The sequence below is a fragment of the Malaclemys terrapin genome, chromosome 2 (genome assembly GCF_027887155.1).
Source record: "Malaclemys terrapin pileata isolate rMalTer1 chromosome 2, rMalTer1.hap1, whole genome shotgun sequence".
NCBI classification, from domain to species: domain Eukaryota; kingdom Metazoa; phylum Chordata; order Testudines; family Emydidae; genus Malaclemys; species Malaclemys terrapin.
In genome coordinates this window covers 161,961,719-161,974,564 of record NC_071506.1, presented here as the reverse complement: position 1 = coordinate 161,974,564, position 12,846 = coordinate 161,961,719, and the positions used below count along the sequence as shown (strand labels likewise).

At 39.1% G+C, this 12,846-nt stretch overlaps 1 protein-coding gene across 7 annotated transcripts in view; it reads left to right on the top strand.

Annotated features, from left to right (window-relative positions):
- The window catches only part of TENT4A (terminal nucleotidyltransferase 4A), a 112,048-nt gene extending 99,523 nt beyond the window's left edge, over window positions 1–12,525 (top strand). For 2 of the 7 annotated variants that reach the window (XM_054019193.1, XM_054019190.1), the window contains 2 exons: window positions 2,845–3,009; window positions 9,630–12,525. In XM_054019193.1, the coding sequence (XP_053875168.1) occupies window positions 2,845–3,009; window positions 9,630–9,815 (351 nt within the window). In that variant the 3' untranslated portion in view covers window positions 9,816–12,525. Of the gene's footprint in view, window positions 1–494; window positions 683–2,844; window positions 3,010–9,629 lie in introns of those variants that run through there. The other 5 variants (XM_054019195.1, XM_054019192.1, XM_054019191.1 and 2 more) reach the window with 4 other exon arrangements.
- The last annotated feature ends 321 nt before the right edge of the window (window positions 12,526–12,846 follow it).

Below are 12,846 nucleotides of genomic sequence, written 5' to 3'. Positions count from 1 at the left end.
CATAACTTCAGCGAACCTGGTGGGGGACAATTAAAGGGAACCCCTCATACTTCAGTAAGGAAGTGATTGCAGCTCCTGGTTCATATGGCAGCTTACATCTTCATGATCAAGCATGCAACACTATACCTCCACTGGTTCAGAAGGATCTATTTCTCAACCAGAGACAGTTTGGACAAACCGGTCACAGTTCCCTTTCTGATGAAGAGCTCCTTAGATTGGTGTAAAAATCAACTCTACATGCAGGTGTCGATTTCATCCACCTAGCTCCAAAAGTATCTGTAGGAATGGACGTATCACTGTTAGGGTGGGGAGCACACCTCAGTTCCCTCACAACTCAGGGCAGACTGTCTCCTCAGGAAGTCTGTTTCCATGTCAACCTGTTGCAACTCAGGGAAGTCAGGAACACATGCCTTCAGTTCCTATCGCTTAGCAAGGTCAAATCAATCAAGATCATGATGGACAATGTGACATGCATGTTTTGTATCCTCAAACAGGGAGAATACCCCTTCCTGTGTGGTGAAGCTATGAAGTTGTGGAACTGGTGTATAGCCCATCAGATTCAGATCTCAGCTGTTTACCTTCCTGGCGTCCAGAATGTCTCATCTGATATGCTCAGCAGGTGCCTCTCCCAGGACAACAAATGGGATTTGGACTGTCAAATTTTTCGTGGGATGTTCCAAAGGTGAGGACTTCCAGAGGTGGACCTATTTGCCATATTCAGCAACAAGAAGTATCCCTTATTCTGTTCAACAGAAAGCATAGGTCATCACTCTTTGGGAGATGCTTTCTTCTTTCCTTGGATGAAAGGCCTGTTCTATGTATTCCTTCCAACACCACTAACTGTAAGAGTGATGAACAAGATCAGACAGACCAAGGCCAGGGTTATCCTTATAGTATCAACCCGGCTGGGGCAAGCTTGGTATCTTTACCTGTTTCACCTGAGTGTCCATTCAGCATTCAAGCTTCCAATCCTCCCAGGATGCAGGTTGTGTGCCTCACCCCAACATAGGGGTCTTCTGCCTCCACTCATGGCTCCTTGATAGTTCATGGGATTAGATTCTGCCTGCTTGGCAGGCTTACAAAACGTATTACTAAACAGTAGAAGGGAGTCAGCTCTAATTGCTTACCTTCAGAAATGGAAAAGGTTTCACCACTAATGTCGTCAGTGTCATCACCTTGTGCCTGAACAGTCTCCACTCTCAGATACCTTGAGTTATCTGCTGAACTTGATGAAATTCAGAGTTATCAGTAAGCTCTAAGGTTCATCTGGCAGCAATATCAGCAATTCGTTCTCTTTTAGAGGGGTTTTCTAGATCTGCTTATCTTGTGTCATCTAGATTTATTAAGGGTTTTGGCAACCTTTTCCCCCAGGTTGAGGATCTTATTCTTATTCCAACTTGGGATTTCAATCTTGTACTTAAATGGGACTTCCAATTGAGCCTATGGCAACCTGCTCCTGGCTTCACTTATCTGTGATGATGGCCTTTCTAGTAGCTATTCTGTCTGGTCACAGGGTTGGGGTCTTGATGGCAGACTCCCCGTTTATGGTATTTTTCAAGGACAAGGTCTCCTTATGGCTGCACCCAAAATTCTTAGCTAAGGTGTTTTTAGATTTCCATCTTATCCAGTCTATTCATCTACTGGTATTTTTCCCTAAACCACATAAATGTCAGCATGAGACCTCCTTTCATAAATTAGATGTGAGACAGGCATTGGCTTTTTATCTGGATAGGACTCAACAATTTCAGAAATAAGCCTGATTGCTTGTCACCATCACAGAAAGATCCAATGGGCCCACTATTTATTCAGAGATTTTTTTGAGGGGGGATCTCTGGGTGAATTATTTTCTCACTACAATGCAGCTGGTGTTTTACCTCCCCAAAGAATAATAGCACACTTCCACATTTTTGCTCAAAAACATTCCAGTATCTAAGAGATGCAAAGTTGCTACATGACCCACAGTGCATACTTTTTCTAAAGCACTGTACCTTGGTTCATGCTATCAGATCTTATGCAGCACTTGGTTCTGCTTACTCAATCTTGGATTTGATTCCGAAGCTCTCTTCTCCCTGTTGGGTTACTGGGGTACTGCTTGGGAGCTACTTGAGGTGGAGCCACTCATAGGGAAGCTACTCGAAGAAGAGGAGCTTACTCCTTATGTGCAGGAACTGTGGTTCTTTAAGATGTGTGTCCCTATGAGTGCTCCACTACCTGCCCTCCTTCCCTTCTGCTTTGAACTGTTCTTTGTTGAATATTCAGATAAAGAATCTGAAAGCGATTTGCCAATGCAACCACCTGTGGCCTCAGTGTGCAGCACGAGGTTGTATAGAGTACATGCACAGGCCAAACGGACACTGCTAGTGTAAAATCTCCAATCAAGGGCTTGAGATTCACATGTATCTCGAAGAAAGACAGTTACTGTGTAAGGTGAGTAACCTCCATTTTCTGAGTGTGATGCAAGGCTTATTTCAGTGTCCGTTTGAGAAAGACTGCCTGAGTATTTTGGTTTTGTATTTAGCTAAAGGGACAACTCTCTTTTCAGGTTTTGTTTCTGTTAATTTGACTTGTATAAAGTTCAATAGTAATGTGTCCAGAAACTATAATGTCCACACTTCTGCAAATTGAAAAGTAGAAACGTACAACCCTTTCGACACTGGAAGCCTTAAGGGAAACTGTGAATGAATGCCAAGAAATGTTTGTTTAAATGCAAAATGTAGTTAGTAGTAATATTGGATAATTACATATAGTATGTCATAGTTTTTTAAATAGAATTTGTGCATTGAGTTCCTGTATAGTGTATCCTAGCCACTTGACTGACATATTTTTCACCCCTCTTTTACTTAGACAAGGTTTACTGTCCCTCCGCCTACCATCGTTGGTCCTCCACTTCCCTGCAGACAGGTTGACACTGAAGGGGCACCATCTCTGAAAACTGTTCACCACATGCCCTCTCCTGCTGTTCCCTCTGCATCCCCCAATCCTCTGCCAAGCTCCCACTTGTATCAGAAGGTATGCTTTTGTTTTACTTAAATTTTAATTTGATTCCATGGATTTTTTCCTTAAACTATCCTCCCCTTTATGTGGTGTTGGTCATAGCATGTGTAAACAACTTTCCTGATGGTGAATTCTTCATATCTTAGCAAGAATGTAATAAATATTTTGCTTTTAATTAGACTATATAATTGATAACCCATACTGCAAGTGAGATCTGAGATCATAAAGTAAATTATTTATAAAAAATAAAATGAGCTATTTTTACGTAGCCCATTCTGGTTAATACATAAACTGCAATCCAACCAACCTTTTTCCTAACAGTCCTTTTTGATAAAGGTAGTTTAACATCTTAACCTTGCCAACAGAGGATATAAATCTTAATCTAGTTTCCAAAGGAGAAGTTAGTGATATAAATGTGGCTGGGGTATAAGAGTTCATCCTTCAGTTACCAAATACTTGAAGGATTTTGTGTAAGACCGCAAAGAACAACTGTAAATTTTGTAAATAGTTATCTCAATGTCTTCCAGTAATTCAGGTATTCACGAGGCTATCCCCTCAAAAACGATCTGTAACTTCTCCTTGGGCCTTAATTATAAGGAAACCGTTCAGACAATAAAATCCTGAGACTACTTTTTGTACCTTTTTTTTTCTTTATGGAGAAGTTTGAGGGCAGTTGTCATCTGGATTCTATTGAGAGCTGAAGGATTTCCTGCAGTAATTTGCATTTACACTTTTTCACCTGTGACCAAGTACTATTAATAGCAGATACTCAAAGCTATATAGACTGACTAACTTGGGAATGTCTGTACAGATGTTTGCTCATGTTCTATGAGTCTTTTTGCAAAGAATGATTCCTGTGGAAAATTACTCCTTTATTTTTTTGGGGTCCCCCCCAATTCAGCAGTTTTCTCCCACTCAGTATAGTTTGGCCTCCATCTGTAGAGGAGCCCCAGGGTAGATTCTCAGCTCTTGTCAGTAGATAAGCTCCAGCAGCAGCAAAGGTTTACTGTTCCTGTACTCAAAAGAAACTTTGCCCTTGGAATGGAAGGCAGCTGCCCTTGGGGCAGATTTTCTTGGCACCAAAGCTTTTGTCTCATTTACTACCTCTTGGAAAAACCTTGGTGCACTTCCTCTTGTAGCCAAGGGCATAACTGCTCCAGCTTTGCTACTTGTAGACTGGGGTCATGCCAAGGATTTAGCAAGGCAGCTTTATCTCCTGACATAGGCCTACCTCACTTGCAGGAACACAGTCATGCCTCCATAGCAAGTAATTATTCCACTTTGCTGGAAAACAGTTTGGAAGTGCAGTGGGGACAGCAGCAGAGTAGCCTCTGAACCAGCATTGCCTTTCTGATCCCTGATGGAATCTGCATCATAGCAAAAATCCTGCAAGCATGTTCAGATCAGGGGAGGAAAACTCCTTCAGTAGTCATCACAATGACAACTAAAACCCATATTCCCAGCTCCTGCACATTGCCCTTCTCTCACCAGGGCAAGATGCACATGCCTTCCATGTGCTCTTTCCTGAATCAACAGCTCACTGACTAGCTTTAATCTAATCATATGAGGAGATGGAAGAAACTTCATGTGACTGTGCTTGGATGTGAGCTAGGATTCCATGGTTTCCTTAAAGCCACAGGTCCCTACTAAATCTTAGACTCAAAGTACCCTAAAAGGAAGCAGGACTATTTGGAAAACTCTAACTCTCTTAATTTTTGCCATATTCACATTTGGCCTGCCTCAGTCTTTCCAAACAAAATGACTTGAAAGGACAAACTTGAAAGGACGTTGCTAGTATGTCTTCTGGTTGAGCCCAAGAAAGGAAAATGGGAGAGGAACTGATATCTTCAGCTTGATTCTGAAGTAATGAATCGAACTGCTTTTATAATCGCAGACCAACAGCAGATTGATTTCTTCATATAGTCTATTCTGGCTTTGTCTGGCATCTGCCAGTGCTTCATTGTGCTAGTCACTCATACCATCAGCCCAGCAGTGATATTGCTGCTTTTTCCCTAGGATAGACACTGGCAGTAAACATCAGGACTAACCAAATAGATAAAATAAAATGATTCTGCAACAGTTCAGTAGAGTCCGAAGCGGATGAGAAGAATTACTTTTACCAATCTCTTCCATTCTTAAGGCAGGTTTTAGTGGACATTGCCACTGATCTTTCTTTGGCTTCTCCCAAACAAGAGTTTTTATTTAAAAAAAAAAAAATATATATATATATATATATATATATATATATCCTACATCCTACAAAGATACCAGAGAAGGTAGGTTTGAATTGGGGCCTATAATCTGGGTTAGGATTGAATACATGTAAAGTCGTTCTCTTCAAATGGTGTAGACATGAGTTAAATGTTTGTCAAGACTGTTTTGTGGGCTACTGTACCAAATATCACCTTTGAAAAGATCAAATACAGAGAGTTGAGGCCACACCTTTCCTTAAAGATTTTGGAAAAGCATGCAGTACTGTACAGTATTTAGTGTTTCCTTTACTTTCCCATACCTTCTCAGGACAATGTCTTTCAGCCACCTTGTTCATGTGAATGCAGGGTTTCACTTTGACCTACAAAAGTCTCTGAATTGATAGGTGGTCTTGTTGAATGCAAGGTGAATCTTCTGGTTTGGGATTCCCTAAATCAGAAGAAATTAATCATTTTTTAAATTCTGATTCTGAGTTTCTTCCTCTTTAGATAGGTGCTTTCCAAATGCTCCAATATAGTAGTCTTTACATTTTGCTGACCTGGAGGACAGAAGGGAAAGGAAAAAGATGTAGAAACATATCCTAGTTTCAAGGGCATCCAGTGTCATAAATGTCATCTAATATGTCAACGGTTCTCAAACTTTAGCAACCCGAGGACCCCCATTTTGATTTTAAATTTTTCACGGATTCCCCAAGCCCCCACTCCACCCCTTCCTCCAAGGCCTCACCCCTGCTCCTGCTCTACCGCACCTCTCTTCCCCCCTCCCCTGAGTGCACCCTGTCCCACTCATCCCCCTCCCTCCCAGCACCTCCTGCACGCTAGGGAACCGAGTGTACTCCTGGGAGTCCGTGGACCCCAGTTTGAGAAACACTGTAATATGTCATAATGTTAGTCAAGTTGACCTGATGCATTTATACATTCATGCCCTCAATTTGCAGTTTCTCTTCACTGGAAACTGGATAGCAACTGTCTTGGTGATAAAAGCTGTTGTTTATTTTATTTGTAATGACTGTTCACTGTTATCCTCCCTAAACGATTAGTGGGCTATGGTTACTGTTTACTACTTCTCATGAGAATGAACTTCTGTACAGAGCAGTGGATTTATCATGGGAGAACAAATAATAGTTTGCTTGTAATTTTGATTACTCCCATATAAATCTGCTATGCTAGACAGACAGACATGTATGCACACAGGATATGAAATACTAAGTTTGGTTTAACATGGGATTTGATTGTCTTCCGGTTGGGGCAAGAGAGGATGGAGCCTGAAGTTAAAATGCCACACTATCATAGTGTCTCAAATTGTTCTAGTTTTCTCTTTAGTTTTGGCTATATTAGTCTGGGGAAGAGAGTGGCCAGTTCATGCATATTTACCAACAGGCTTTTAATTTCAAAAAAGAGGAACTCTGCTTCCACTCAATTAGACTGGATAAGTGAACATGAATTATTATTTCTGTCCAGGGCAGTGGATCTAAAGATGTCAAAATTACAGATAAAATTGATAATTGGTCTTTATCAAGCTACAAAGAAGGGGCTTACTTCCTGACTTCTGGTCACTCTGTAGCCAGTACCTGATCGCACGACTCTTAAGTTTTCCATCACTCTTCAGCCCCTATCGTGAGACTAGGAGGCTTGCTCATTAGGGGTAAGAAGCTAATTCTTCAGCCACACTGAAGACAGCAAGCTTTTGGCGATTAAAAGTCCAATACAAATACTCTTCATGACAGAAAATCTAGATTAATTTTGCATCCATCCATGATAAGAGTTCTAGTATTTTACATACATCTTGGGAATGCTGTGAGAAGGACAATTGTGCCTGCCTTGGATCTCTCCAAACACTGCTATTTTTAATCTGTTTGCATCTATAGCTTGTTATTTAAATTCAGCAAGCTTTGTACAGGTGAGGCCAAGAAGTGCAGCTAGAAGTTGTCTTCTGATTCTTAACTCTTTGTAGGATTTTTCCCCTCTCCAGTTAAAAGAATTGCTAGGTTTATGGTATATTCCTTGGGTGTTTCCTTCAGCCTCAAGACTTGGTGCTTCACTACCAGAAGTATTTCTTACAGAGCTAGGATCAGCTATCTGCTCTCTTCTTGAGGTCCTGTCTAGAGGGCACCTTTAGTAACAAAAGAAACCTGTGTATCTGTTTGCTGATGTGTCTGCTTGCTGGTCTTGATGGGTATTTTGAATGTTAAAGGACAATTCATTGTTTTCCTTTGTATTTTTCAATATATTTACTAAATTTCATTGATACATAGGTAAAATTATTTGCGTAATAACTGATTAATTTATTTACAAACTTGTTTAGAATAGAAAATTTACTGTGTAGGAGCCAAGAGTGTTGGCTTAATTCCTAATAAACATTTCCTTGAGTTTGCTGCTAATGAGAACACCACTGAACGGCATGACTTTTTGCTTCAAAAGCAAACTACTAAAAATCTAGCGTCTCAGAAGTTGTCTGGTTTAAAAACAAAAACAAAATCCCACATGGTATGTTGGTAACATTCAGTGTTTGAGCCAAAATCCTTAGATTGATGAAGAAATACTTTTGGCAAACACTTGATCTTTTGGTGATTAATATATTTGGGTAAATATTTGGACACTCCAGTCTTCAGAGTTGGTGCTTCAGGTGTTCCCTCTCTTCTCCCTGTCTTTCCTGATTATTATTATTATTATTTTTAAATAAAGTATAACCATTTCTAGTCTCTGGATTGCCAGGATGTCTTGTGCAAATAATAATGGGTGTATTATCAAGGTCAGGCTTTATTTGGCTAACTTAGGCTGAAATTAATATGGTAATATCAAACACCAGGAACAAAGCTTTCTAGATGCCTGGTTAGGTTGACTCGCATTTTTATATTCTGAATTTTTCATGACACACAGATTTATTATTTGTATTATCATAGCACCTAGGCAGGTGGTCTGAATGACTACTTCTGGATAAAGGCAGGAATATACATGCTGCGCCATAGTCCTACACTAGTTCCAAATGAGTTAATTTAGATAAGGTAAAAATGTGTTTTCTATTGGCATTGTTTGAGCCCTATTGTGCATTCATTGAAGGAGTCTTCCCATTTACTATTGGCCTCAACAGGAGATGGAATGAGCTCTGTACTTCCTGCTACACTTGCTTTCTTGCCATCCTGCAGCTCATTTTAAACCTCAGCTTGTTAATTCCCTCAGATTTCCAAGTTCACTTTTTTCATCTTTCTCTACTTGATGCAGTTATGTTGGCCTCTCATCCATTTTAATATGTTGTTTGAATAATAAAATATGGGCTAGATAAACTTGATGCGGGCTCAGTTGTACAAATAGACACAGTTTCTAAGATTTACACAATTGCTGTTACTTCAGACTCATGTGGAAATGTATAATCAATTAGTTGAAGAAACTTCTTTATTATTCTAAGAAATTAATGGACTAAGTCTTGTAGATCTTGTACACACATGTATGCAGGTGATTAACTACCAGTATAAAATTCTCTGCAATTATGAAAGCCTGTTGTGAAGATTAAGAAACTCTGTTTTAGGTATTGAACTAAAATAGGTGGTGATAAAAGGTAATGAATAGTTTTGATAACTTAGATTGATAATGTCCTCCTTTTGAAGACATTTAAATACTCTATAAAATTATTTGTCTGCATAAAATGGAGCTACGGGTCATGCTTCATACCATACTTCTTTCCAAGGCCTCATGACTTGACTTGAGCTGAAGTTACCTTTATCAAAAGTAATACCTTTTTTGTTATTATAAAATACCTTGAATGTTATTACAAAAATACCTTATTCAAGCAGTATTTCACTTAATTTGGACCCACTAGGGAGGATACCTGTCCACTGTCTATAGGTGAATAGAATATACCCATGTCACCCACGATGGTAGCAGATTTACACTGGCTGCCATTGAAACTTTTGCCAGCAGTTACCATGCCATGGTATCTGAGAACATAGTTAACACCTATCCCAAGCATAAGGACTTGTGTGGTATCTCAGATACCAGTGTGGTAACTGCTAGAAAAAGTAAACATTTCTCCAACAGTAACTGATCCGATATTTAGCATTTACTTGTATTCCTACTAAGTCCCTTCAGAAAATTAACTAAATGTGAAACAAATTAATTACATCTCTAGTCAATATATTTAATGCAAAACTAAAGGGTGCTTAGGACACTTGCCTTTGACCTAGTACCTTTACATTTGAGGAGCATACTCCCTTCCATGGTGGTGGTAGTGCAAGTTAGTTAACTTAGCTAGTTTCTCAAATGGGATGTTTCTTGTACATTTTAGTCAAGTGTGGAAAGATATTGTTACTTGTTTTGATGCATGTTCTGACAGTGAGTAGCACATTGAGAAAGTACAGCTGGTTAGAGAATTAATGCACTTTGTTTCAACTGACTGTAGTACTAAACTGAACACTTCTGTATTTTTAGCAGCACAATGGAATGAAGTTCTCTATGAAAGGAGCTCATAATCCTAACCAAGGGAATGGCTACAGTCCAGTCAGCAGTGGAGGTGTGAGGCAGCCAATTGGCAACAGAGGACACCACCAATATAATCGTAACATCTGGCGAAGAAAAAAACACAGAGACAGTTTGCCTATTAGTCTCAGCAGATAATGGCTAATGCCAGGATGATCTTCTCCCATTTTACAAATTGAAGCTGAGTGAACGATACTAGACGGCAGAATGGAGACCAGCATTCAGCACATCAGTTTGTGGGTGTTGCCAAATATCTGCAGCTGACTTTTTGCATGTTTCTTCATGTGGTGGTCAAGTCCATCTTAAAGTAGTTGTGCTTATTTGTGAAGCCTTATTAAATGTGGAAGGTTTTTGTGTTTGTTTTTTTGCCTTCCCATTACGACTCATACAGTGCCGAAGCAGCTCTGGCCTTAGAACTGCAAGGACGTTATAAATACTGTAGCGTTTTTTCTGTAGCTACATCTCTTCCTTTGTGGGGATTTTGTTTCGCTTTTTTGTTTGAGGAGCAAAGGAACTTCAGTCCTTGACATTTTTATTCATGATAAAATAGTTTTGCTGCCCCTCCTGTTTTTATTTCAGATTTCAAAATTTTTTTGCTCTGTAAATATTGAAAAAGTATAATTTGTGCAATAATTCAGAATTCTTAATTTAATTTCATTTTGTCACATAAGTTGTATCTAAAGGGAGGAGGCTTTTTTTTTTTTAATTTACAGATCCTTTTCCAGGTTGTATTATCTAAGTTGGGTTCATAGTTTTGGCAGGTTGTCTGAGCAGTGTTGCGAACATGACATCATTTTTGGTACTATTTGAGGCTTCTTGATTCACAATGAAAGTGCTGATTTGGCATATGGTTTTATGAAGGTATTAAGCTCCAAAGTGTTTTGACCATGCATTTTAGCTCATTGTCTGGCCTCTATCAGTTGTCTTGCTCTGACCAGTGGGTTTTAATTTATTCCTTGTAATAGACAACAAATCCAGCATTTAAAGTGCCAGAAATATAATGTCTTAAGGTTGAAAAAGGGTTAAGTTTTGACATGAAATTTAAGAATTGTGAACTATATGCTTCTGTCAGATTTAGTAATGTAACCCGTTAATGGTTGGGGCTGAACATCATTATTAAACAAAGGTACCCAGCTTGAGGAATGTGGAGAAAGGAAATATGTTGATTCCATTAAGGAATCTGTATAGCAGTATGCATTCGTTCTGTTAAGAGCAAATCTATAAAGTACTTCAGCTGCTCTAAGCATTGCAAGAAGCATCTTTTAAAGTATTGGAGGAGAGCACAGCCCGGTGTTGGACACAATCTGTGGCTGGCACTTAATTTACAGATGCATACAGGTATACTATGCAAGTGTGTATTGCCATGACAACCATTGTCTTTGTTAACTTTTTTGAACAAGGAAATATACATCCTGCCTGACCCTGAGTTTTTAGAGCACCACAGTTGTCCTGGGGGTTGGCTGCATTTCATATGCCCTCTGACTTCCCAGTTTTAAAGTGAGGGTTCTTAACCCTGCTGAACACTACAGGTTGGTTATCTGAAGTCCAATTAGTGGAAAAAGCTGAAAAAATTCTATTACCATGACATCTAATGTACAGAAGTGGAATATTTTAAAACTGATATCTGAATGTTAAGATAAAAATGAGGCATCTAACATGATGAAGCTTTATAAAGTGCAGTATGCCTTTGAAGCAGTACTAGCCCATATTGTTACTACGTCTGTCAGTTGCAAACAGATCTCCTTGAGATGAGAGGGGGCAACATTCCAAAGTAGAGTAGCACATTTGTCTGCACTACTTAATGATCCAGATTTTCCACAAATTATTTTTTAAAAATTGTGAACATATTCATTAACCAATATTTAAGGGCTGATACGTAGGCCTTTAGTACTAATCTTTCCACACTAGCAATATTGAGCGTAAACTTACATTATGGAAACTTCAGAGGCTTTAGTTGGTGTTTTAACTAGCGTCCATTTTAAAGCAAAATTCATTAAAAAAGAAACAGGTATCATGGTCCATGTCAGTCATGGTGTACCAAATAAATTGGCCTGGCTACCGCTGTGGTTATGTGCTAAAAATCATGTTTAGATTTTTTTGTGGGGACAACAATGTGGAAGCTAAAATTGACATATTTTTATGTAAAATTTTCTATTCTTTGATTTTTAATAAACTTTGGAGACCAGTTGTTGTTCTGTGTGGATAGATAGATATTCACAAGAAATCTAATGCAAGGGTTTAATTCACACTTAACCCCACATTTTAATCTTTATTTCTAACATCTACTTCAGTGCTTTTATGAAACAATATTTCTATTGTCTTTTAAATGTCTTTTAAAAGTCTTACACCTTCCCAGAACAGTAGGAAGGGAAGATCTGGCTCAAAGGTGCTGAAATGTACTAGAACAGGTGTGTTACAGCATTGAACACTTAGTTGTAGTTCAGTGTCTGTAGTGACAATGGTTTCTCATTAAAGCAACCATATATTATAACTTTGGCAAACAGTTAAGTAAATATTCAGTTAAAGTTCAGCTCTGTTTTCTTTGTCCCACTTCATTCTCATAGAATTATTTTAAAGGAAAAATACCTTGCTAACATACAGGATTTTTTGTAGCTTGCCATTTTGCTCTCAGCAACTGGTGCAAAGGTAGGGTTGTCCTGGCAGGGTAAAATAAACGGCAAGGAGAGGTAGCATGCTTAAGGTAAGGATGAAACACTTAGGGAAGGAGTATGGCAGGTATCTTGGTTTCTCATCCAAAGTGTTACTTAAGATTCCACTGATCTAATGGAGATGGTAATGTTGTAGTTTATCACATCACCTGTTCAGATGAGAACGCTTTTTGAGATCAGGAAAACAATTAATAGATTCTAGGACTGGAAGGGACCTCGAGAGGTCATCGAGTCCAGTCCCCCACCCGCATGGCAGGACCAAATACTGTCTAGACCATCCCTGATAGACATTTATCTAACCTACTCTTAAATATCTCCAGAGATGGAGATTCCACCACCTCCCTAGGCAATTTATTCCAGTGTTTAACCACCCTGACAGGAACTTTTTCCTAATGTCCAACCTAGACCTCCCTTGCTGCAGTTTAAACCCATTGCTTCTGGTTCTATCCTTAGAGGCTAAGGTGAACAAGTTTTCTCCCTCCTCCTTATGACACCCTTTT